The sequence below is a fragment of the Lutra lutra genome, chromosome 4 (genome assembly GCF_902655055.1).
Source record: "Lutra lutra chromosome 4, mLutLut1.2, whole genome shotgun sequence".
NCBI lineage: Eukaryota > Metazoa > Chordata > Mammalia > Carnivora > Mustelidae > Lutra > Lutra lutra.
This window is the reverse complement of record NC_062281.1, coordinates 24,069,393-24,092,455: the sequence shown is the minus strand read 5'-3', so window position 1 is coordinate 24,092,455 and position 23,063 is coordinate 24,069,393. Positions and strand designations below refer to the sequence as shown.

The following is a 23,063-nucleotide window of genomic DNA, read 5'->3' as shown; positions in this document are numbered from 1 at the left end:
GGAGCTGACACGTTACTAGCTGATGCAGGAGTTCCTGAAAGGTGCGCATATATTCTCTTAGGTGTGTCATTCTCTCAATAGTTACTGAGTATGTGATTTTAATCCCTAGCATAAGAAACATTACAGAAGAATACAAGTTTAGTCACTGTGAAAATACATTAGTTTGGACTCACCTCTGACCTATAAAATGATTTTCATTTTATCAGCATTAATTGGAAAACCTCAAAGTTGTTCAAGGGAATCTTCCTTGCATTTCCAGAGATCCACACGCTCAACCATACAAACTTCCCAAATGATGCGACCCAAGACTAGGCCTAGAACCCTCTGAGCTACTCCAAATCTGTTTTCTTCTGAGGACTTCTTTCTTCCACATTGCCTTTTATTAAAATCTTGTGTATGTCCTAGTTTCCGGTAATTGCCTTAAGATCAAGATCAATGTTCACACATCCCTGAACCCACCCCCACCCAGAACAACCGAGAGTAAATACATACTTAATAACCAAAGGGATAAAGCACCACAGCTCTGTGGATGTTCAGGGTGCTGGATTTAATGTGTAGAATCAGAAAGCAGCAAAGAAATATTTAGGAGAAATACACAGATATTTCACAGACAGTATATTTTGAGTGGTTTTTCTGAAAAAACTCTTTATTATTTAAAAACTCCTAGAACTTCTGGCTACATTTAGCCAAACTTCTTCTTAATATAAATACATACGTGCTCTGCATTAATTGAAATTCTATATTCTCCTGCCAAATGCATAGCAAACTCTCTCCTTGTGCTACCTAGGGAAAAAAGATGTCATTTCGTATGTCTCCCTAGCACAGGATTGCCAGATTAAAACACAGAATGAAGATTTGAGGGTCAGTGTAAAAAAAAACAAATATTTTAGTGTAAGTATGTCCCATGCAATATTTAGGATATATTCACACAAAATCAGCATGTCTCGTGTAATATTTTAGACAAGGACATGAATCAGAGAAATCTGATAGAAAAGCTCAATCTTCCCTTGCCTTCAGAGAAAACTACAAGCTAACAGAAGACCAAATTGTACTTAATTCAAGTGACTTAAAATTTCTGTGAAAAAAGATGTTTTATTTCTTATCCTACTAACAGAATTTTCATATGCTATAAAAATTCATTTATTTCAGTTTCATCCATATTTCAATGGACAGTGGCCTGAGAAACAGTGTTTCCTTCATTAGCAGAGATTGCACATTATTTTCAAAATTCGTAAAAGGCTGCGGTTTTCTAGATCCTAGGAAAAGATCAGCTCAAAGATGCTACTCTATCATTACACTTACTCTGATAAAACTTATATATTTCTATTTTCATAATAAACCAGCCCACAGTATATGTGAAGGCAGATCTGAGTGATGCTTTTTCTCCTCTAAATGTAAACTCCCAGAGATTTCTGCCAGCATTTGAAAAGCCATCCTCAGGGCGCCTGGATGGTTTAGTGGGTTAATGCCTCTGCCTTTGGCTTGGGTCATGATCTCAGGATCCTGGGATCCAGCCCCGCAGAGGGCTCTCTCTGCTCCACGGGGAGCCTGCTTCCTCCTCTCTCTCTTCCTGCCTCTCTGCCTACTTGTGATCTCTGTCTGTCAAATAAATAAATAAAAATCTTTAAGAAAAAAAAAGAAAAGAAAAGCCATCCTCTACCAAACAGCTGTACTTCTTAACCGCTGAAATCTGGTTCTTCTTTGGTGACTAAACAGAGCATGGAAGTAAATGAGTAGATCATAAATACTAATCAATTAGACTTCGAAGGGTATTTGGGGGGTAATTATAGACTTGAACACCTAAAGACAAACTACCACAGAAAAAGAGTAAATGACGGTGGTTTAATTTAAATATAGATCAATGGATCTGGTATCTAATAAAGTTAGTCATTTTGTAATATACACTTTGCTGGTATCAAGGCCTCTCATACGCCACACTCAAGATTACGAACACTGCAGAATGAGGGATTAAGAGCAGGTGAAGAGAGCATCTGAGGGACAAAGACAAAAAAGGAATTACAGGTGAATAACCAGATTGATCAATTGTAGAAGCTGGAACTGCAATAATATTCAGCCTTAGTCAAGTGCAGAGGAGCAGCCTGCAAAATGTAAGATAAACTGACCTCTGAGGAAGATTCTATGCAATCCACTCACCTTGTATTTTTAAAGCTGAAATCATCTGATTGGTGTTTACTCCTTTGGAGTAACTGGATTTCTTAAGGGGAGTGTAGGGTCATTTCATTTTCAAGTGAAAATGAATGAAATAGAAGAAAATACAACTAATGTCATATCTGAAAAATCTCAATTTATGATTCGCTGATTCACTTCCAAAAAGAAGATATCCCCGACCAAGTGTTAAAGGGAGACCAACCTCCCCATAAAATAGAAAGCGAGTAACACTTGGGAAATGATTTCTATAAGTTGATATGAAATAGAAATCATGGCTAAACTTTATTTTATCCCAGGAATTGATCATGGTTCTTGTACAAAGTCCTCAGGACCATCAACTCTGAAATGCTAATAATATATACAAATAAAGGTAGTGCCGACTGTGGGTTATTTTCTTGAAGAACTGTAATATCCTGGGTAATGTGTCTCACAATGGGAATTCTCAACTTCAACTATTAGGTCCATTTCAAGGAATTACAGGCCACTGATTTATTAGGTATTGTTTAAAAGAACATGTCATCTAACGTACACAAATGTAAATGTAACTGTGTGGCACTCGCATTTTGAGAAACTCTGTGCTAATGCACTATGTACTTGGATTTTTCAGAAGTGTTGATAATTAAGTACTTACCATAAAATCTGTTCTTAGGAATTAGCAGAGCACACAGTCCATGCTCCTTTCTGTGCTCTGCTAAGGCAGAGACTGAACAGTAGCTACCTTAATTTGACTAGCTACGGTATCCAAAGTTATTTCCTTCGACCAGAGTTACATATTTCATGTCTAAAAGATTCGAACACTGTCTAAACAATTTTAAATGCATTCATAAATCTCCAATAGGACAGATGCTTGTCATCACATACACTACCAAAAATATGTCCATTTTCTTCACATTCTAGATAACAAGGTGGTAGACAATGATAACATTAATGATTTTTAAGTAGTTATTTACTCTTAAGGGGGATTGAGCATTTATTCAAATATTTATTGGACTGATGAAAATTGATGTTCCATTTTCATTTTAAAATGTTATCATATGGGGCGCCTGGATGGCTCAGTGGGTTAAGCCTCTGCCTTCAGCTCGGGTCATGATCCCGGGGTCCTGGGATCGAGCCCCGCATTGGGCTCTCTGCTCCGCAGGGAGCCTGCCTCCACCTCTCTCTCTGCCTGCCTCTCTGCCTACTTGTGATCTCTGTCTGTCAAATAAATAAATAAAATCTTTAAAAAAAAAAAAGTTATCATATGTTAGTCATAACACCATCTACATATATGTGTGTATGTATAAATATATATATATACACATTCATATTTAGGTCTACAAAAAATAAAAACGAATATAATCATGGACTATGATAATATATATCTGTGTCTTTGTGTATATACATATACAGAGAAATGCAGAGAGATCCATGTATGTGTGTATATATATAAAGAGAAAGAGACAGAGATGATATAGAGAAAATTATATTAATGGTATAGTTCCATATATGTACATAAATGGCTATGAATATACATGGTATATATGTGAATACACAAACATACACATATAATGAATACATATATATATATATATATATGTTTGGTTTTGCTAGTTTATGAAGTCACATAAAATGGTATGCAGCTATAAATCATCTTTAATTTCTTTTTATTCAGCCAAAATTGTACTTCAAGATTCATCCATGTAGTATTCAACTGTCATTTATTCAAATTCACTACTGTGTAATATTCTACTATATAAAAATCTACAAATTATTTAATGCCAATAGCTATATACTATTAGTTGGTATTTTTTCCGGTTTTTTTGGTTGTTGTTTTGTTTTTTGAGAGGGAGAGAGCATGTGTGTGTGCAAGTAGGGAGGGAGGGCAGAGGGAGAGGAGGAATGAGAATTCTCATCTCTACACCCAGCATGGAGTCTGACAGGGCTCAGTCTCACAACCCTGAAATCATGAACTGAGGTGAAATCAAGAATCTGATGCTTAACCAACTGAGCCACCAGGCGCTCCTGCTGCTTTTATTTTCATTTTTGTTTTGGTTGTACTGCTTGCAAAAACCACTACTGTGAACATTTTTGCACAGGTTTTCAAGTATATCCATGAAAGAAAATTTCTTCTGAGGAGTGCGATTATGCTTCTATTGGGAATATGAGCATCTGATATTGACAGAATTCGCCAATTCACTTTATTCAGTCACATGTATTGACCATTTTTACCATTTATAATTTTTAACATCTATGTTTTCTGCAATGAAGTGACCTCCTTTTTATTTTGATTTGTATTTGCCTCATACAACTTCATCTAGCCTTACCCTTTGTTACTGAGATCCAACTTAATTACACTGAGTCGAAGGATATGTTCTGTATGATACTTCATTCTGAAATCTGTTTCTTTTTGGCTGAAAATACGTCAATTTTTCTAAGTGTTTTATATCTGCTTGAAAAGCATGTGAATTCTCTAAACTGATGGATGCACAATCGACCTTTTTTTTTTTAAAGATTTTATTTATTTATTTGACAGACAGAGATCACAAGTAGGCAGAGAAAGAGGAGGAAGCAGGCTCCCTGCTGAGCAGAGAGCCCGATGCTGGGCTCAATCCCAGGACCCTGGGATCATGACCTGAGCCAAAGGCAGAGGCCTTAACCCATTGAGCCACCCAGGCGCCCCACAATCAACATATTTTTATTAAATCAAGTTTGTTAATTTGTTGTTCTAATCTTTTATATTTTGAAAAAATTTTTTGTTCAACCTTTAGTAAGAAAGTTGCTTAAAATCTACGACTGTGATTGTGGTTTGTCCTATTTTCCCTGCAGTTGTCAATTTTTGTTTTACATATAGATTTGTTTATATTTTATATATTTGGAATTGTTATCTCTCCCTCAAGAACTGAACCTCTTATCATTATATACTGACCTTTTCCTCCTATGCTTTTTGTCTTAAAATCTAAATTGTATGAGATTAATAATGTTATCTCAATATTCCTTTGGTTTATATTGCCTATAACCCATCTATTTTTTTTAAAGATTTTATTTTTTTTGACAGAGAGAGAAAGAGAGAGCACAAGGAGGGTGAGTGGCAGGCAGAGGGAGAAACAGGTTTCCCACTGAGCAGGGAGCCTCATGTAGGGCTCCATCCCAGGACCTTGGGATCACAACCTGAGCTGAATGCAGACGCTCAACCAACTGAGCCACTGAGGTAACCCTGTCTATTCTTTTGTTACAAACTCTCCATAGACTTATATTTTAAATGTGCATCTTATGTAAACAGCTTAGAGTCGAATTTTCTTTTTTATTAAGTCCGACAATACCTTATTTAAGTAGAAAGTTTAAACCACCCAGATTCATTAAGATTTTTGATAGCTGGTCTTTTGTTTTTTTAAACCATATTACTTTTACAATTCTATTTATCCATTTATACATTTTTCCTATGTATCCTCTCTTGCTATTTCTTAAGAAAATAGAATTTTATTTTGTTGTTCCACTCTTCTCTATAGCTTCAGAAGTTACATACATATTTCTTATCCTTCTACTGATTATCCTTTAGGGTTTCCAAGTATGCAGAGCAAAACTGTAACTCACTAACTCCAGACAATTCAAGGGCTTTAAAGCACCTTACTTCTGATAATTTCCACTACAAACTTACATGACTGTTTTACCCAACACCTTAATCTATCTCCTTTTAACTGCATAAATAAGGCAGACTATAGTTGCTTAGATTTACCCAGAGTTCCCTGGTCTTTGCTTATCTGAAAATATCTTTGCTTTTTCTTGGAAAATTGTTTTCACAGGTAGGCAATTCTAAGTTGACTATTTTGTGTTTTGTTTTTCCTTCAAAACCTTACACAGAATTCCTCCCTCTACTGGTTTCCATTGTTGCTGATAAAGTCTGCTGTCAACCTAATTGTCTTTTCTAAGTAGTTGATATGTTGTTTCTCTCTAGGGGCTCTAAAAGAACCTCTCTGGCATTTTAGTTTTTACTACTACATGTCTATGACTGAATTTATTTGCATATATCCCTGTTTAGTGTAAGCTATGCTTTTCTGTATCTGTGTGCTTATGTCTCTCATCTTTCAGTTCTAGAAATCTGCCATTATCTCCTCAAATAATTTTTGCCTATCTTCTATTCTTTATATTCTTTTCTCCTGGGACTCTAATTAGATGCAGGTTAAAACAGCTTATTATGTTTCTATAACCTACTGTCTACTTTTGATACTTTCCACCCCCTTCCCCTCTTTTAAATATTTTGGCTATTGTCTTCAGCTTTAACTTGTGATTAATTCATTTACCTTCTATCACTTGCCAATCTGTTATTGAACCTACCCACATCTTAAGTTTCAATAATTATATTTTCAATTCAAAAAATACTATTTCTTTCTTTTTTTGAACGTTTCTAGTCCTTTATAGTCTTATGGAGTTTGGTCAATTTGTAAATCTGATTTTCATTTCTTTAAACACTTATTTTTTATAACTGAAAAGTATTATATTTTATAACTTTCTTACAACTAAAAATATACTCTTGTAACTTATCTTCCTGGGTATCTAAATGCATTATTTGCATTTCCTACTGATTTCCCATAGAATGGTATAAATCCCTTCCTGTATGGTTAACTTCTATAATAATGAGCTCATCTAAGATTTATCTTCTGCCACAGATACCACGGAGGTGAAAATTAAGAGTATTTCATATAGACAACTATGTGTTTATTTCTGACAGAAGTCAGAAGGAGGCCCTAAACTTGGCACCACTTTTGCCACCTTGAAGGTCCAGCTTAACATGAAACAGATTCAGCAGCCTCTCGCTCTCAGGGACTCCGGCATAGTCTCCTGACTGACTTACATCAATACTGTTATTTGCCTCAGTGCAACGTCACACTCCCTGCTTAATATTCACTTCTCCCCAGTCTGGGTTTAGTCCACTCTTGGTGAAGGGAAGACAAGAAAAGGTTCAGAAATTTCTCTAATTCACGGAAGTCCAGCAAGGCCTTGAAAAATACGTTTTATCTACTCTAGTTGTTTTGTGAGGAGACAGTACTCGTACTTACTCCAGAAACTAAGTTATAACACAGAAAATTTTGATGACGAGAATGGTAGGTAATCAATTAAGAGAAGGGGTACACTGTTTAATTAAATAGTAAATAATAAAAGGAAAAGAGTGTGGGAAACAAATTCAGGAATAGAACATAGTCAAATGTGAGCTAGCGGTAACATAAGTAAATATGAAACATTAAGAGAACTGACCAAGTTCCATTTACTGACTGAATAATGTTTGCAGTTCAACCAAAATTAAACCTGATTCTTCTTGAAAATTCCCACTGAGTGGACTCTACACCAAGGTTTTCACTCATAAATCTCAATCAACTCTCCTGCTTCTCAGCTGTAGTATTTTTATCTCTACCTGATTTCATATATTTCATCAATCTTAGCTTCTACTACCTTTTTACTACACCATAAGTCTTATACATAAAGCACTCAAAAGCTTAGAATATTCCCTAGTTATAACAGAATTATGGAGAAAGTTTCCCAACATGTATAATACAAATAAATATAAATTTAACCAGAAAAATATTCTTGTGATATGATAAATTTGTCCTCTTATATGGTCTTCAAAATGAAGCATGTGGGAAAATGTTTTGATAGCAGAACAAGTTTTCAGCATCCATAGGACTATCTCCTTTCACATACCTAGAACCTCCACTGCTGTTCAACTTTCAGTAGAGTTTCTGAAAGTGTAAGTCTCCAAATTGCAAATATCTCTACAAGAACTCATAAACTGATCAGAGAAAAACTATTCAGTACCTTAATCCAGGACCACATGAATTACAGCAGGTTTTAAAAATAAGTTCAGGAGTGGGGCTCTTGGGTGGCTCAGCTGGTTAAGCCTCTGCCTTCGGCTCAGATCATGATCCCGGGGTCCTGGGATTGAGCCAGGTCTCAGGCTCCCTGCTCAACAGGGAGTCTGCTTCTCTCTGGTCTTCTGCCCCTCTCCCCCGACTCCTGTTCATTTTCTCTCTCTAATATATAAATAAAATCTTTATTTATTTTTTACTTTGTTTATTTGACAGAGAGAGACACAGCAAGAGAGGGAACACAAGCAGGAGGAAGCGGAGGGAGAAGCAAGCTTCCTGCCGAGCAGGACCACAACCTGAGTAGAAGGCAGACACTTAATGACTGAGCCACCCCGTCACCCCATAAATAAAATCTTTTTTTTAAAAAAGTGCAGGAGGATTTTAATGCCCTAGGAATAAGTTCTGCTCAGTTTTCTCATCTAAAAAAATGCTAAAAGAATGCACAGACAATTGTCATTTGGTGTGGAGCCCTAAATCTTCAGAAGGGTTTCAAGACCATCTAATAGTCTGAGGTTAAACTGTAACTTCCCACGGAGATCTTGGCTTATCCTTAATGACTGCAAAGTCAAAAAATCACAGGCACTTCATTTACTTAAAGATACAGTCACTGAGCACTTAATAGCCATTCTGGCACTTCTATAGATATGGCGGTGAAGAAGAAGAGACTAGTCTCTTCCCTCGAGAGCTTATTTTCATTACTATGAACTAAAATCTCACATTTTTCAGTAATATTTTAATTCATACTTTTAGATCCTGGGAGATTTTTTGTTTAACCAAATCATATAGAAACTTTTTCCAGACACATTTTTCAAGCAACAGCCTCAGCTTCCTCAAAAAAAGCCACTCATGCAAGTGATCTGGTATCCAGATGTATCAGTGTGTATGTGTGTGTGCGCGCACGTGCGTGTGGCATGTCGTGGTGTGCCTAATTTCCTCACGATTAAGGAAAGCCTCCTCTTTCAAAAATAGAATGGATCACCTAATTTTTCTACCACCTAACAAATGTATATGCACACTAGCAAAGCTCAGGAGGAAGCTAATGTCTGCTAGCCCAGAAATAAATTAGCATGCAGCTAACATCAGAGGAGCCAGAAACACTCACTACGAGTGTGAACACATATTTGATTGCAGGACTGTGTCTTTCCTAGGGCTGACCTTATAAATTAAACAGTGTAAATCTCAAGGAAGTGTTTTCCGAACATTCAGATTCACTGTGAACATTAGGATGCCCTTCAAATTAACATCCAACATTATTAGCCTATTGTTGGACATGAACTGCTTCATTACTGGGGACTGACAAAACACACACACTCACACTGACACACGACTTCTAAAAAGAATGGGAGGAACTGTTCAAAGTCTTGGAACGGGAAAATTAAAATCTGTTTAAAAACTTTAACATCTTGGGATGGGAAGATTTTTAAACTAGGATGCTGAGTCTACAGAAGGAGAAATATTTAAAAATAGTAAATAAAGCTCTTTACTTTGATTCTTAGAGGCACAGCAACAAAAAAGCACCTACTAAGCACTAAGTAACCTCTGAACATACTGTATTTCCAGGATTTTGCTAAACTAATTCCCACTCACACAACCAAGTCTCAGGTTAGCTGCTTCTTCTTGAGGGAGGCATTTCCTCATCTACAAGATTGGGCTTTGTGGTCATTCTCTTCAAATACAGTGGTCTCTACTTCATCTGTTGTGACACTTGAATTCATAATGATATGTTAATGACTTCCCTACTAAACTGTAAGTTCCATGTGGGCGCAGAATAGGTCTGTCCCGTTTTCTCCTTTATCATCAATGCCTGGCACAATGTGTATTCTTGGATTTAATTCCTTAAGGAATGAATGTATAAATGAAATAAAGAGATACATCCTAAACCCATCTTTAGAAAATATGGGTGCCTGGGTGGCTCAGTCGTTAGGCATCTGCCTTCGGCTCAGGTCATGATCCCAGAGTCCTGGGATCGAGCCCCGCATCGGGCTCCCTGCTCAGCAGGAGGCCTGTTTCTCCCTCTCCCACTCCTCCTGCTTATGTTCCCTCTCTCGCTGTGTCTCTCTCCGTCAAACAAATAAAATCTTAAAAAAAAAAAGGAAATATGAAAGAGTAACTGGGGAAAGTAATATTTACAAAAATAATACGATGAAAGTGGGAAAAAAAAAAAACCACATGAATGTACCCTATATCTCTGTTTATGGATCTGTAATAACTGAAGTGGGCTTTCCCCACTCAGAGGAGTGAGCATACAGAAATCCAAAGTCACGTATCTACAGAATTCTCACCTTCAAATGACTGTTTCTTTGCAAAATGAAGATGTTGCTCAACTTTTTTTTTAAAGCCAGAAGAATGTCCAATCTCAAGGTAAAAGAAAAATGAGCCTCGTGTTCTCAAGCTGGTTGTTTCCCAGGTGGAACAGAGAAGGGAACACATTATGATGGCACCTTTCATTTGGAAGAAGCTCCACCAGAAATGAGGGGACATGGAGTAATTCACAGGGACAAATACATGAATTGTGGTAAATGAGTAAACTCAGCAGCATTACCGTCATTGCTGCAAATTGTAAAACACACTCAGTAAATGGAAGAAACCAGGTACGAAGCGTAAGAGTACATGGTCTGAAACAAATGACCAAATTAAAATCCATGATTACCATGTCTATAAATCCATAATCTGTAGTTTCACAAATGATCTTTTACATTTACCTTTCCTGCAACTTCCCCAATTCACCGCAATCATTCCTGATGATTCTGGGATCAGCCCTGTGGCTTCTTTCGATTGTTTTCTTTGACATTGCACCCTCCCTACCCCGCCCCTACAACGGCCTACCTGTAGTGTCGGGAAATCTCTTCTTCCACCTGGGTGATGAAATCACATTTGGTACACGAGTGTTCCTTGCTTTCCTTGACAGCCGGCTGCCCGTCCGATCCTTGCAGGTGATTGGCTTCCTGTTTGACCTCCGATGCTTGGGACTCGTGGGAGCTCTCGTAGTGGAAAAGGAGCACATCCACGTCGGGGGTGGAGAAGGAGCACTGGTGGCACTGGTGTTTGACTCGCGAGCCTCCAGCTGCCCCCGGAGACAAGTGCAAAAGCAAGAGTGCACAGTGGGAACAATTACTTTTTCGACAAGCAAACGGATAAGTAATTTCTCCAAGGTGCTTTTCTGGGCTGCAAAGGCCTCTGGGACAGAAGGGACAGTGTTTAATGGTACATTTATGAATGTTATGGAGCTGCTGATAGTGACGGAGAAGCGGCCCCACTACAATGACGTCGGGGCCGTGGCTTTTGGAGTATCTAAAATCACAGAACTGACAATTATAGCTTGTTACCATATTATCCTCTGCTCCCTTGCTGGAGAAGTCCTTCTTTTTAGCCCCACTAGAGCCCTTGTCTGCCTTGGCCATCGGCTCCCCTTCTGCACTTTTGGCTAGATCATTCTGGTTAATGACAGAGCCCCTGGAAAGCTTATCATTCAACTCTGGATTAAGGCCGCCTGACTGCGCTCCTCCATGCTGTTTGCCATAATGTTCTAGCAGTTTAAGTGAGCTAGATGACTCACAGCTGAAACTACAAAATTTACACCAGTAGTAACTGGTGGCCTCTGTACCATTTTGTCTCGAGGAATCGAGGGGCTTGATGGGCACTGAGTAGCCAACAGGAGTGTCATCTCCCGTCTTGACCGTGATCTTGTCCTGCCACTTTCCCAAGTCTCCAGAATCACTGGATCGAAGTGCAGGGATGGATTTGTTAGAGTTTTTCTCTGAAGGTTTTACACCCTCAGAGGAGGGGAGAGAAGCTTTGATTTTGTTCGGGTGAGTCTGAAGAAAATGTTGTTCTAGTTCAGTTGAGGAGTTGCCCATGTAAGTGAAATTGCAGAATTTACAGCGGAAGTACTTGGTGTTTCCCTGGCAATCTGGTGTTTTCCGTCCAATGCCAATGAATGTTCCACCCGAAGTGACCTGGTACAGAAGAGATGGATGTTACTTGAAAGGTATCATTCATTTCGTGCTCTCTGTAGGAGGGAGGAGGGGACACTGCCAAGTATTCCACATCAAAAAATACAATAGTACTTCTGCTTATTATGAAATCACTTGAATAATCAGAGCCAAAGAAACACACTCTTCATTTCTCAATAGCTACTCTTTGAGAGGCTCATTATGCTAAACATTTTTGGCCAAAGTAACAGATAAAGATAAGTAATAAGAGAACTATAACTAGCTCAATGGATTTAATAAATACTCTTCTTAAAAAGCCAAGAAAACAATTTTCAAGTAAGTAGGTTTTACTACTGTTTCCTTCAAACCACATGCTTGCAGAAGCATCCAAATCACAGGGGATTTCTTCTCGTGAAGTTAAGGGTTGCTGTCAAAACCAGAGGCAGTTGCTTAGAGATTACTCAATGCAGTCGTTCTCCAAGGAAATCCTCTGTTCAGTTCTTATAGCAATGAAGCCTTGGGCAAAGATAAAGTCTACCTTTTGGGTAAAACAAAGCTGCTAAAATGACCACACAAAATGCCTTATAATTAAAGCCCAAGCAGGCACTATTACACCAAAAACGAAATGAATGCAGTGGACCTGAAGTCTTGGTGAAGAGAGTTTAATGTAAAAAGTTTAAAATGATTTCCAATCCAGGATAAAGGAAAAGAAGAAAACCTTCCAGAGCCTCATCTGATCAAGGCTCTGTCTCAGTGGGTCATGGGAATGGTCAAAGGCCTAAATAAAATAATCCCATCACAGGAATGATCATAGCTCTTCTTTCTATCCGAATTGTAAAATTGTACAGCATTAGGGCAATGAAGGTATTCAAAAGTCACTTTATATAAAATCCTTTCTCCTTCCTCAGTGTGCCCTGCAAAGGGCAGCTTCACCAAGCACCACCAATGAGAAGCTAAAATTCCTGGCTTAAAACCGAGTTTTTGATAGAAATGCTCCAAAAAAGGGAGAGATTTCCTCTTCTAACTATCAGAGAATTTCTGTGTTTTTCTCACTACCAGATGTAATAGATGAGGCACGTGACATAATCATGCTCTGCCTCCTTCAACAGCTGCTCAGAAATGACATGTGTGATCACTGCTCATATCCAAATCACTCCATGAGAAAAGTCTCAAGCATCTCAAAAATCATTTCAGAGGTTCCACTTAATATGCAAATAATATTCCTTTAGCGCACTGAGACACATGTTTGCACCTCTGTTGTACACGACTAAGAATGCCGTCCATTCTGCCACTTATGGAGAGGCCTGAGCTTGATCAAAAGACATAATCTGTCTGGCCAAGGGTTAATTCAGCTGGGGATACCTCTACATTTGTTCCGGTATTACAGCTCCCGGAAATGTGCATGATCACAACACTTATTGTATATTAAGACAATAATTTGCAAACATCTCTCATAGCCTTTATCGAAGGATAACAATGTTTCACTTTGGGTGCTGTCTACACCCACCATGGCAAGAACACAGGCTTCAGTCTGTCCGCAACAGCATGGCATCATCTAAACAGAAGGGAAAGGAGGGGGCACCCTCCCAGCCAGCAGCCTGGCCCTGGGCTGTGTGAGAGATGTCAAAGCCAGACCACATGAGGATACAGCCAATGCACCCTTCTAACCTAGCACTTTAGGGACTAGAACAACTAAAAATGTTCCCTGGGATGCCATCATATTGCAAAATCCCTCCATCTATTTCCCAACTCACTAGAGGTGAGGAGAAACCTTATTTCCAAAAACAAAACAAAGCATTTCAGTGGGCTTCCATCAACTCTGGTACTTTGTTCGAAACATCAACTTGAATCAAAAGGGGCAAATGCAGAAGTTATAGGCCCTTCTCTCTAATGTGAGCAAAGCCGGTATACCAAAATTTTCTTGCTTTTGCTACAATGTTGCTTCAGAATTGTCAGTCTTCCTAATATAAAATGTTTTTAACGTCTGCTTGTAGAACAGGGATTCCTGAGAAACCCTAACACATCAGCAGTGTGTCTTTGATTTTGCAATCTCCAAGACACATATTCCATGTCCACACTGAAAGGGCTGAACCAGGAGCATTTAGAGTCCTAAGGAATCCCTAAACATAGGGTTTTGAAGTGAATCAAAGTTATTACTAAGATCACAGTATCCCTTCCAGTATTTGACAAAAGCTTTAAGAATGAAAGAAGGCCAGGCTAAAAATGACCACTATCAGGTGAAAAGACCATGAAAGAAAGAAGGAAGGCTGTGTGGGATTAACTAAGTTACCACTGCAAACCTCATTAAATCTTTTAAGTCCCTGGTATTTGGTGTCTACAGGTTGTGTTTTTTACCCAGGGAAAGCCAGCCAGCTTCATTATTTAAGATTATTTAAGATGCTCTTTCAAAAACCACCCAAGTAAGCAAACGAAAACAGAAGGATCTCAACTGATGACAAGAACAATAATATTGACGCTTCTAGAAGGTTATCTATTCGCCTTCTTGGTAAATAGCAGTAAATCATATTAGTCTTACACTACTTAAAGCTAGTATAGCTAGCTTAAAGCTGGTTTTATATTACTTAAAGCTAGTATAGACATTCAAAAATATGTAAAAAATTATTAAAAGCCAACTGTGGGAAACATTATTACTTAGTGTTCTATTCCTTTGCTCTTTCAAAAAGATTTAAAGGCTACCCTTGTGACCATTTTTACACTTTCCTTTAAAAAGATGGACTTTTAAGTCAGAATGAAACAAACTGATGTATATCATTTAAATGCCATTCTAAAATAAAACATAATTTATTATTCTAGGAGACCATACCTAAGACTGCTGACCATATCTATTTTATTTTAATGACACATAAATGTTAACTTGAAACAATTCTTTCCTAGGTTAAATACAGACAGCAAGAACAATTATACAAAATAAGTGTTTGCAGCAACAGTCTCTTCAATCTTATTGCCAGGAAACAGCAGCTACATGTTCAGAGAATTATCTCAAACTTTTCAAATGGTTGAACCCAGGAAGGAGTAGGGGGGAAAAAAAAAAAAACAACTTACCATTCCCTAGCTATGACTAGACTAAAAAAGAGATCACAAACAGAATAAAGAGTGTAAGTTTCAATCTTTTTTCTTTTTGCTAACAAGAATTATAATTATAGCCTGTTAATCCAGCCGTTCCTCCAACACGGATATCCATATTTTGAAATTTCCATTAAACTGTAAATTCTGTTTGGACCGAAGATTATACCTATTCACTCATCTAATTAGCAGCTACTGAGTATTTAGTTTGTGCCAGTCTCTGGAATAGATGCTGAACCAACAGTGAGCAAGCTAGACCACACCTCCGCCTTTAAATTACTGATAGTTGAAGATAAAGATTTGTAGCTAGGGGTGCCTGGGTGGCTCAGTGGGTTAAAGCCTCTGCCTTCGGCTTGCGTCATGATCCCAGGGTCCTGGGATCCAGCCCCGCATCGGGCTCGCTGCTCGGTGGGGAGCCTGCTTCCTCTCCTCTCTCTCTGCCTGCCTCTCTGCCTACTTGTGATCTCTGTCTGTCAAATAAATAAATAAAATCTTAAAAAAAAAAAAAAAAAGATTTGTAGCTAACAGTATTAATCTTTACTTGGACTTGTTTGCTCCAAACGGAAGTTCCAGAAGTTAAAGTCTGTGCAAAAACACACTATTCAACCCCCTGGCATCTCAATCTCCTCATCTTTATGGACATAAACAACAGCGTACACCTGGCCATCTTCGGGATTATTGTGAGATCAAGGGGGAGAATGTAGCTGAAACTGATCTGTAAACTCAAGATCAGTGCTGTCCAACAGAACTTTCTGAGACAATGGAAATGTTCCACAGTCCACCAACAGGGTAGCTACGGGCCACATGTGGGTGGGTACTGGACACTTGAAATAGGGCTAGTGCAACTGAGGGACTGATTTAAATAATTTTCTTGATTTTTCATTAATATAATTTGAATTTACTGAAATTTAAATAGCCACATGGAGCTAGTGTATGCCCTGTTAGCGAGCATACTCTAACAGTACGATTCCCATAAATGGGATTATTATTTAATAAAATGGACTACCTAATCTAATTTCTCCTGCTAATGGGATGAAAAGGCTAAACGGTGAGGATATGGTGAAGTCATTCACTGACAAAACTCATAAACTTGTCACTCTTAGTGTTCTCAGCTGTAAATGAAAAGATTCGATTCTGTTGTTACTAAGCTAATGTTTCTGTTCGACTTCCTTCTTGGACTGAAGGAATGATAGTTTATTCATCCTTGAAAGTAAGCAGGGGCTCAATACACTTGGGTTGAATGAATGAAGTTATTGTGAGAGATACAAGCACACATGAAAATTTTTCACCCAGGGCCCTGAATTGCCTGGGATGAAAACATGACTGTAATTCACACCCTCCTCCCCCTTTATTGACTCAACCAGATGTATCTGGGCTTCTTCAAAAAACTGAACAAAATGCATCTTTCTCCCAAAAACAAACAACTATGGAGGCATTTGCTTGTGAATTATAGTTAAACAGGAACACCTGACATACCTGTTAAAGGCATGAAAAAGAACAGAGTTGAAGTTGTTTTTCACGGATATGTTGGCTTTTTATTCTATTTTAAACTTAGTTTTAAAAACTATTCCTTCTATGTAAGTATATTTCATGGCCTTTGTTTCTGATTTATTTACATATGTCTTTTCACAAAAATGTTTCGCTGTAGAAGTTAAAAATATAAAGGGCGGACTTTTTGCAAGGTCTTTAACCTTAATTCATTTAATTCCTTCTAATAATATGGAACAAAAACTGGTAAGAGTAATATCTAAAAGAATATGTCAAAGGAAAATATTTTTTTTTAAAGCCTCAGAACTCTTGAAATGACACTTCAGGCCATGTACTTCTTGTCAGGGGAACAAAAAGGGTTGTTTGAACTAAATACAAACTCTTCCTCAGATGTGGTTCATTTTCAAGCGCTATAATTGATAGCAACAGAGACAATTAGGAGGGTACTAATTTAAGGGGACTTGAGGTTATGGGCTGATAGTCAAAACAGTAAAACCTTCACTTAATAAAAAGCTAAGTTGCTCAAAATCACTGCTCAAAGACTAAAGTTACAAATAGCTTGAAGAGGGGCGCCTGGGTGGCTCAGTGGGTTGGGCCGCTGCCTTCATCTCAGGTCATGATCCCAGGTCCTGGGTTTGAGCCCCGCATCGGGCTTTCTGCTCAGCGGGGAGCCTGCTTCCTCCTCTCTCTCTGTCTGCCTCTCTGCCTACTTGTGATTTCTCTCTGTCAAATAAATAAATAAATCTTAAAAAACAAAAACAAAAAGAAAAAAAAAACAAATAGCTTGAAGAAATCTGTCAGGGCCGATCTTGGCTGAAAATAACTAGAGGCAGAATTACTGTGCTCGTCCACGCAGGGAATGTTTCTGCATTGTGAGTGCTTCAAAAAACAGTGTGGAAGAGGAGCATGCTACGGTGATGGGCGTTTGGTGGCTACAGTTTAGACAGTTCAATAACAAATCTAACTAGACGGTGATCTTCTCAGTCCCATGCCATCACACCCTGTTCCTGGCATTGCTGGAGTCACTGCCATATTCCTACAAACACCCTTTTCCACAAAATAAGTCACAAATCCAAAAAAAATTTTGAATTACAACAACCAACAAATTTTTTTTTGTGGCAGGGGGGAAACAAAAAAAACTGGTACAAGGGGCAATTTTAAGGGTAAAGTCCTGCATATCTTAAATTATGCATATTTTTATTATCAGCTTTTTGGATTATAGCCATCAATAGTCTACCCCAACTGGTTTTCTCACTTCACCCAGCATAATGCCGACCTGAGTGTCTAGGGTTATTTGGTATCTGGGCTGACAGAATACCAATAAATCTTAAAATCAGCCTCAAGAATTTGGGGGAAAAATGTTTTGTGGGGAAAAACGCAAAACACAACAGAAAATGCAAGGCAAGTGGATTATAAAGCTGAGTGCATTATCCATAGAACTCTTCTGCATCTGAACCAACTTTGCCACAGGCTCAGAAGGGAGACAGAGAAGAACTAAGTGTTCTAAAGAGTGTCTTAAATGGGAAAAACAAGAGAGTGGAATCACTGTGTGACATCCTTCCTCTAGGGAAGGGTGCTTTGTTGCATGCCTACTTCGTGCCAAACACAGATGATCCACAGAGAAGTGATGGAGTCCAAAACCCCAGCACGTAAGTCAGTGGTCTGGGGCAGAAAGCTCACAAACAAACAGATGACAACTGCGGAGGGCAAGCTTCTGCTGGAAGGTACCAAGCTCCAGGACAACACAGAAGAGGAGAACCTAAGCCACACTGACAGGTTGGCAAAGGCCTTCGGAAGGAGGTCACAACCGAGCTGTGGACTCATGAGCTGGCACTGGGGCAGAGCCTCAAAGACAGTGACTGTAGAAAGGCTTTTCAGGTGCAGGAAACAAAGTGAGTAAAGCACAAGACAGTGAAACAGAGCAAGCTGCTAAGGAACCCTGAAGGGAGACCGGGGGTGAGAGAGAATTTGGAAAATCGATGTCTTATAGGAGAGAAAGAGTTCTACTTAATGACACAAGTAAAATTAAAATGATACACATTTATAGAAAGTAGAGCTATCCTTCCTACAAAAGGTAGGATGTGGCTCTGTGAGTAAAATTTAAAAAAAAAAAAGTTAAAGAAAGGAAGAGAGGCAGGACAAGAGGGAGGAAGGGAAGGAGAGGAGGAGGAAGCAAGGAGAAAAGAGAAAGGAAAAGGACAGGAGAGGAGGGGTGGAGGAAGGGGGAGTGGGGGGCAAGAGCACAAGAGAAAGGAAGAGAATGGAAGGGATCAGAAAGAGAAAAGAAGTAACTAAAGAAACCACTAAGAATTTCCTAAGTAAACATGAAATGTGGGGGCCATAAAAGCATAAAGCAAACTACTCAGCTGTTTGGGGGGAGACACACACATCCGAAAGAAATCCAGGGTAACCGTGGCATTTCCAGCCCTGCCAACTTGGAAATGGGAGTACAGAACAAGGGAGGGGGGAGCCGTTTGGGGAGGAGCTAACAAGTTGAGCTTTCTGCACGTTGACTTGGAGGGGCTGGTGGGACATCAAGGTGAAGCCGCCCATCAGCTGGAAAAACAGGTCTTAAAACAAATCTCCGTTTATTGTAAGATCCCCAGATATGTTACTGGACTCATGAAAGAAGTCAGGTGCTCTGCAGTCTGACATCAGTGGGTCACTGAAGTATTAAAGGGTAAGCAGGGTAATCGAGAGACCAGCATTTCTCAAGTCCCTCCCTGCAGCTCCACCCCTCATGTTCAGGATCCCGGGAGGCCACGCAGCGGAGCTGGAGCACAGTTGGAGTAAGCAGTACTGTCCCTGAGACACTCTAAAAGCGTTCTGAGGTCTTCTCTCCCCGTCCTGTACTTATTGGTAGGCAAAGAATAAAACGTTAATTACAAAGCCATGGAGAATATAAATGGAAGCCCGATGTATCTAATACTTAACCTTCATAGAAAAACCAACCCCGGGGCTCCTGGGTGGCTCAGTGGGTTAAGCCGCTGCCTTAGGCTCAGGTCAAGATCCCAGGTCCTGGGTTCGAGCCCCACATAGGGCTTTCTGCTCAGCAGGGAGCCTGCTTCCTCCTCTCTCTCTGCCTGCCTCTCTGCTTACTTGTGATTTCTCTCTGTCAAATAAATAAATAAAATCTTTAAAAAAAAAAATTAAAAAAAAAAAAAAAACCCAACCCCAGGGGGCACCTGGGTGGCTCAGTGGGTTAAGCCTATGCCTTCGGCTCAGGTTATGATCTCAGGGTGCTGGGATCGAGCCCCCAATAGGGCTCTAGCCCACAATCAGACTTTCTGCTCAGCGGGGAGCCTACTTCCCCGTCTCTCTCTTTTTTTTCCCGTCTCTCTCTGCCTGCATCTCTGCCTACTTGTGATATCTCTCTCTGTGTGTCAAATAAATAAAATGTTAAAAAAAAAAAAGAAAGAAAGAAAAACCAACCCTAAGATTGTGCCTGGTAACCAGAAGATTACAAGTCCCTCGCCATTTATTAAATCATAAACCCCTAAAACAAAGTCCTCCAAATGAGGGGAATATGAACTAAATCAAATAAATGGATAAAATGTTGCTTCATTTGGGGACAAAACTGCCTCCTTAATTGATTAAATCAAAATCTGGTTCTTCCTCGCTTTATCAGAACTAGTTTCGGTAGCAAAAGTACCAGTGAAAATGAATCACCCGTAATTTAAAAAAAAGACAAATCAGTAAAATTAATTTTCTTTTCAATGATTTCAATAATGAGCCTAGTGAGTTCAAATATGGCGACACTACACTGCAGGGACTGGAGAAGAAACAATCTCCAAGAAACCACTAAGGTCCCCAAATTCAACACGATTCAGAGTACGCATCAAAGAGCCCCCACGTACCAGCTTTGTATGTCCTTCCCTATGAACAGTTGGCTCATCTTCCATTGCTTTGTTAGTTGAAGTAAACTCAACCCCGTATTTGGGAAGGTCATATGCCATAATGGTTGTGAAGACTGGTTTTGTAGACAGGGCTCCGAGCTCGGCTGGGGTTCACAGTACATGCAAATGAGACACTCTGAAGGCATTCTGCTTCTTCTCTGCCTCACACCCATTCAGTACTTACTCGCAGGCAAGCATCTCATTTACCCCGACCCTTGCATAATTCTGCGACCTTGAGCAGGTTACTTTAATTCCTCTACACCTGCTTCCTCATTAAAAAAAAAAAATGGACATAATAGTAATGTCTACTTCAAGGGTTTTTATGAAGAGAAGTTAAGTAATACATATAAAGAGCTTAGCTCTACCTATGCCCATAAGAAATCCTTTATAAATGTTAGCTGTTGTCAGAAGTGAATCCAAAATTGGAAGAAAACCCCAAAAGGTATGTACAATTTTGGTCATATAAGCTATAGATGAAAAAAGTATGGATCAAATTACAAGCAATATAGAAAAATAAATTTTACATTTGACTTCCAATTTCAATAAAGCAAGGTCTTTTCTAATATTTTGAAAATGCCCAACACTTATTTCAAATTTTAAAACCATATGATGAAGAAATCAAGAGGTCTGCGGTCTAATGATTCTCAGAAACAGACTCCATAAAGGGAATCAGAAAATGAAAGGGAACTACTCCCTCCAAACTTTCCAGGGGTTAGACACAGCTTATGGATCTGTGTTTCCAACAGCTGTGTGGATGCTGTAATTATAATGACCCAAGAAACAAAATGCACTGACTAAGCTGCTGACTTGATATGGTTAGCTGAGCAGGCCATTTGAGGATAATATTTTTTTAACTTTTTAAAACATTTTTATTAAGAGTTAAGTAATGCTAAATTTGATTAGATGCACTAATCACCATGATTTCTTCTTGTAAACACTGCGGATATTCAAGAGATACGGATATTCAAGCAAGTGATACATGTTCTTTAAACGATAGCAGATAAGTCAAAAATCAGAGAGAGGTCGGCATTTATCACACTGACTGACCCTCATGTAACAATACCATGGAGATTTCACCAACAGGCAGGTAGTGAAGATGGTCAAACTATTCTCCTCCACTGGGATGGCTACCACTGTCCAGCTCGGTCATCTCCATGATGAAAATGACCTGGTAAATGCCAGAACTTCACTTTGCTTGATGGCCTTAGGGTGAACATATGTTTTATTTTGCACACTTTATTACCTGTTAAAGAGACACAGACCTGAAAACTAGGATGGCTTCATTTGACAAACATTCTGTACTCTATAGACAGTCTGAAGCGATTCAAGTCTCATTCACCAGTTGTTCTCAAGTGCAATTGTTCTCAACTCAGAAAAACAAAAAAACAAAACCTGCTAAGATCTACAACTTCCCTCCTCCACCAGATCAAAGCAAACTCCAAGGCAAAAAAATAAATATTTGGAAGTAAAATTCAGGAAAAGTCAAAATAAACCAAAATGAGATTAATGTTCTCTGATTTTTTTTTTTCCCCCAGACCAAGCTATTAACCCCCTGTTCAAACGAGTGTCCTGGCTTATGTTAAGGACCTAAAAAGCTCATAGAGTTAAATATGTTGAAAATACAAATACAAAGGATGACTTCCTATCTCTAAAATCTGTTCTTCCTGCTTCTAACGTGACATATTGTGCAACTCTGATAAAAATATTTACAGAACAGAAATGTAATGCTCCTAGCTCAAACACAAAACAGTAACTGCTAAGTGAATAGTGAGATTTTTTTCTATTATCCTCAAATTTCATGAAAGGCCAAAATAAATCTAAGACCTGGAATCCCTTAGCTATGGGAGTCCTGAATAATGCCAAATAACAGAAAAGGTATACTAATATGGAAAGGCAACATGGACATAGTGAGCGTTTATAAACTTGTAGTAGGTTTAAACACTTTCCCGTGGGAAGCACATCTTGACTGGACTCCGACTTTTATAACCTGATCTAAGGGCTCAGAGCTGCCCCATAAAGATGATGCAAATGCCCTAATACACAGCACATTAAGGCCTAATGAAACAGCAAAGTTGGTGTTTAACAACTCAGGCCTCCATTCAGCAATGGTTTAAATATAAGCATAATAAAGCAGATTAAAAAGAAAGAAGCTGTAATTACTTTTTTGAAGAGCTCAATCTCTTGTCCTATTATTGGTCTACATGTGAGCCTCAAAGTCTGAATACTGGCAATAAAAATTACATGAAGGGCTTCCCAATCATCTCACATCCATTATTTTAAAAAATGTAAGCATAACAATTGATAAAACACGCAAGTAACATTTAAAAATTGAGAAGCTAACACCCCAGTCGAGTCAAACAGATCTAAGCTGGCCACTGCGTTTTTTCTGGTTTTTCTTGCCAAAGAATTGGCATCCCTTCTGATTTCAGGGCTGGGCATGCTACCTCAAGGTTCTGGGGGTGGTGGGGGCAGGGAGTGGTGGTGTGGAAGTTTGAATTCAACACACAGGGAACCCTGTCCTCGTTTTATGATGCCCCTTTAAAGTGACCTGCATTATCCAATTGGGGCTCTAGCTAACTCTGCAGGATAAAGAAACCTTGTTTTTTTGACACTATTTTTTAGAAATATGTAATTCTTTGACTTCCTTATTTGTAAAA

The 23,063-nt window shown here is 38.9% G+C and overlaps 1 protein-coding gene across 11 annotated transcripts in view; it reads right to left on the bottom strand.

The window, feature by feature from the left end:
- TRPS1 (transcriptional repressor GATA binding 1) overlaps positions 1-23,063 on the bottom strand; it is a 257,926-nt gene that overhangs the window by 182,737 nt on the left and 52,126 nt on the right. For 10 of the 11 annotated variants that reach the window (XM_047725096.1, XM_047725101.1, XM_047725103.1 and 7 more), the window contains one exon: positions 10,833-11,962. In XM_047725096.1, the coding sequence (XP_047581052.1) occupies positions 10,833-11,962 (1,130 nt within the window). The remainder of the gene's footprint in view (positions 1-10,832; positions 11,963-23,063) is intronic. The other variant, XM_047725107.1, reaches the window with a different exon arrangement.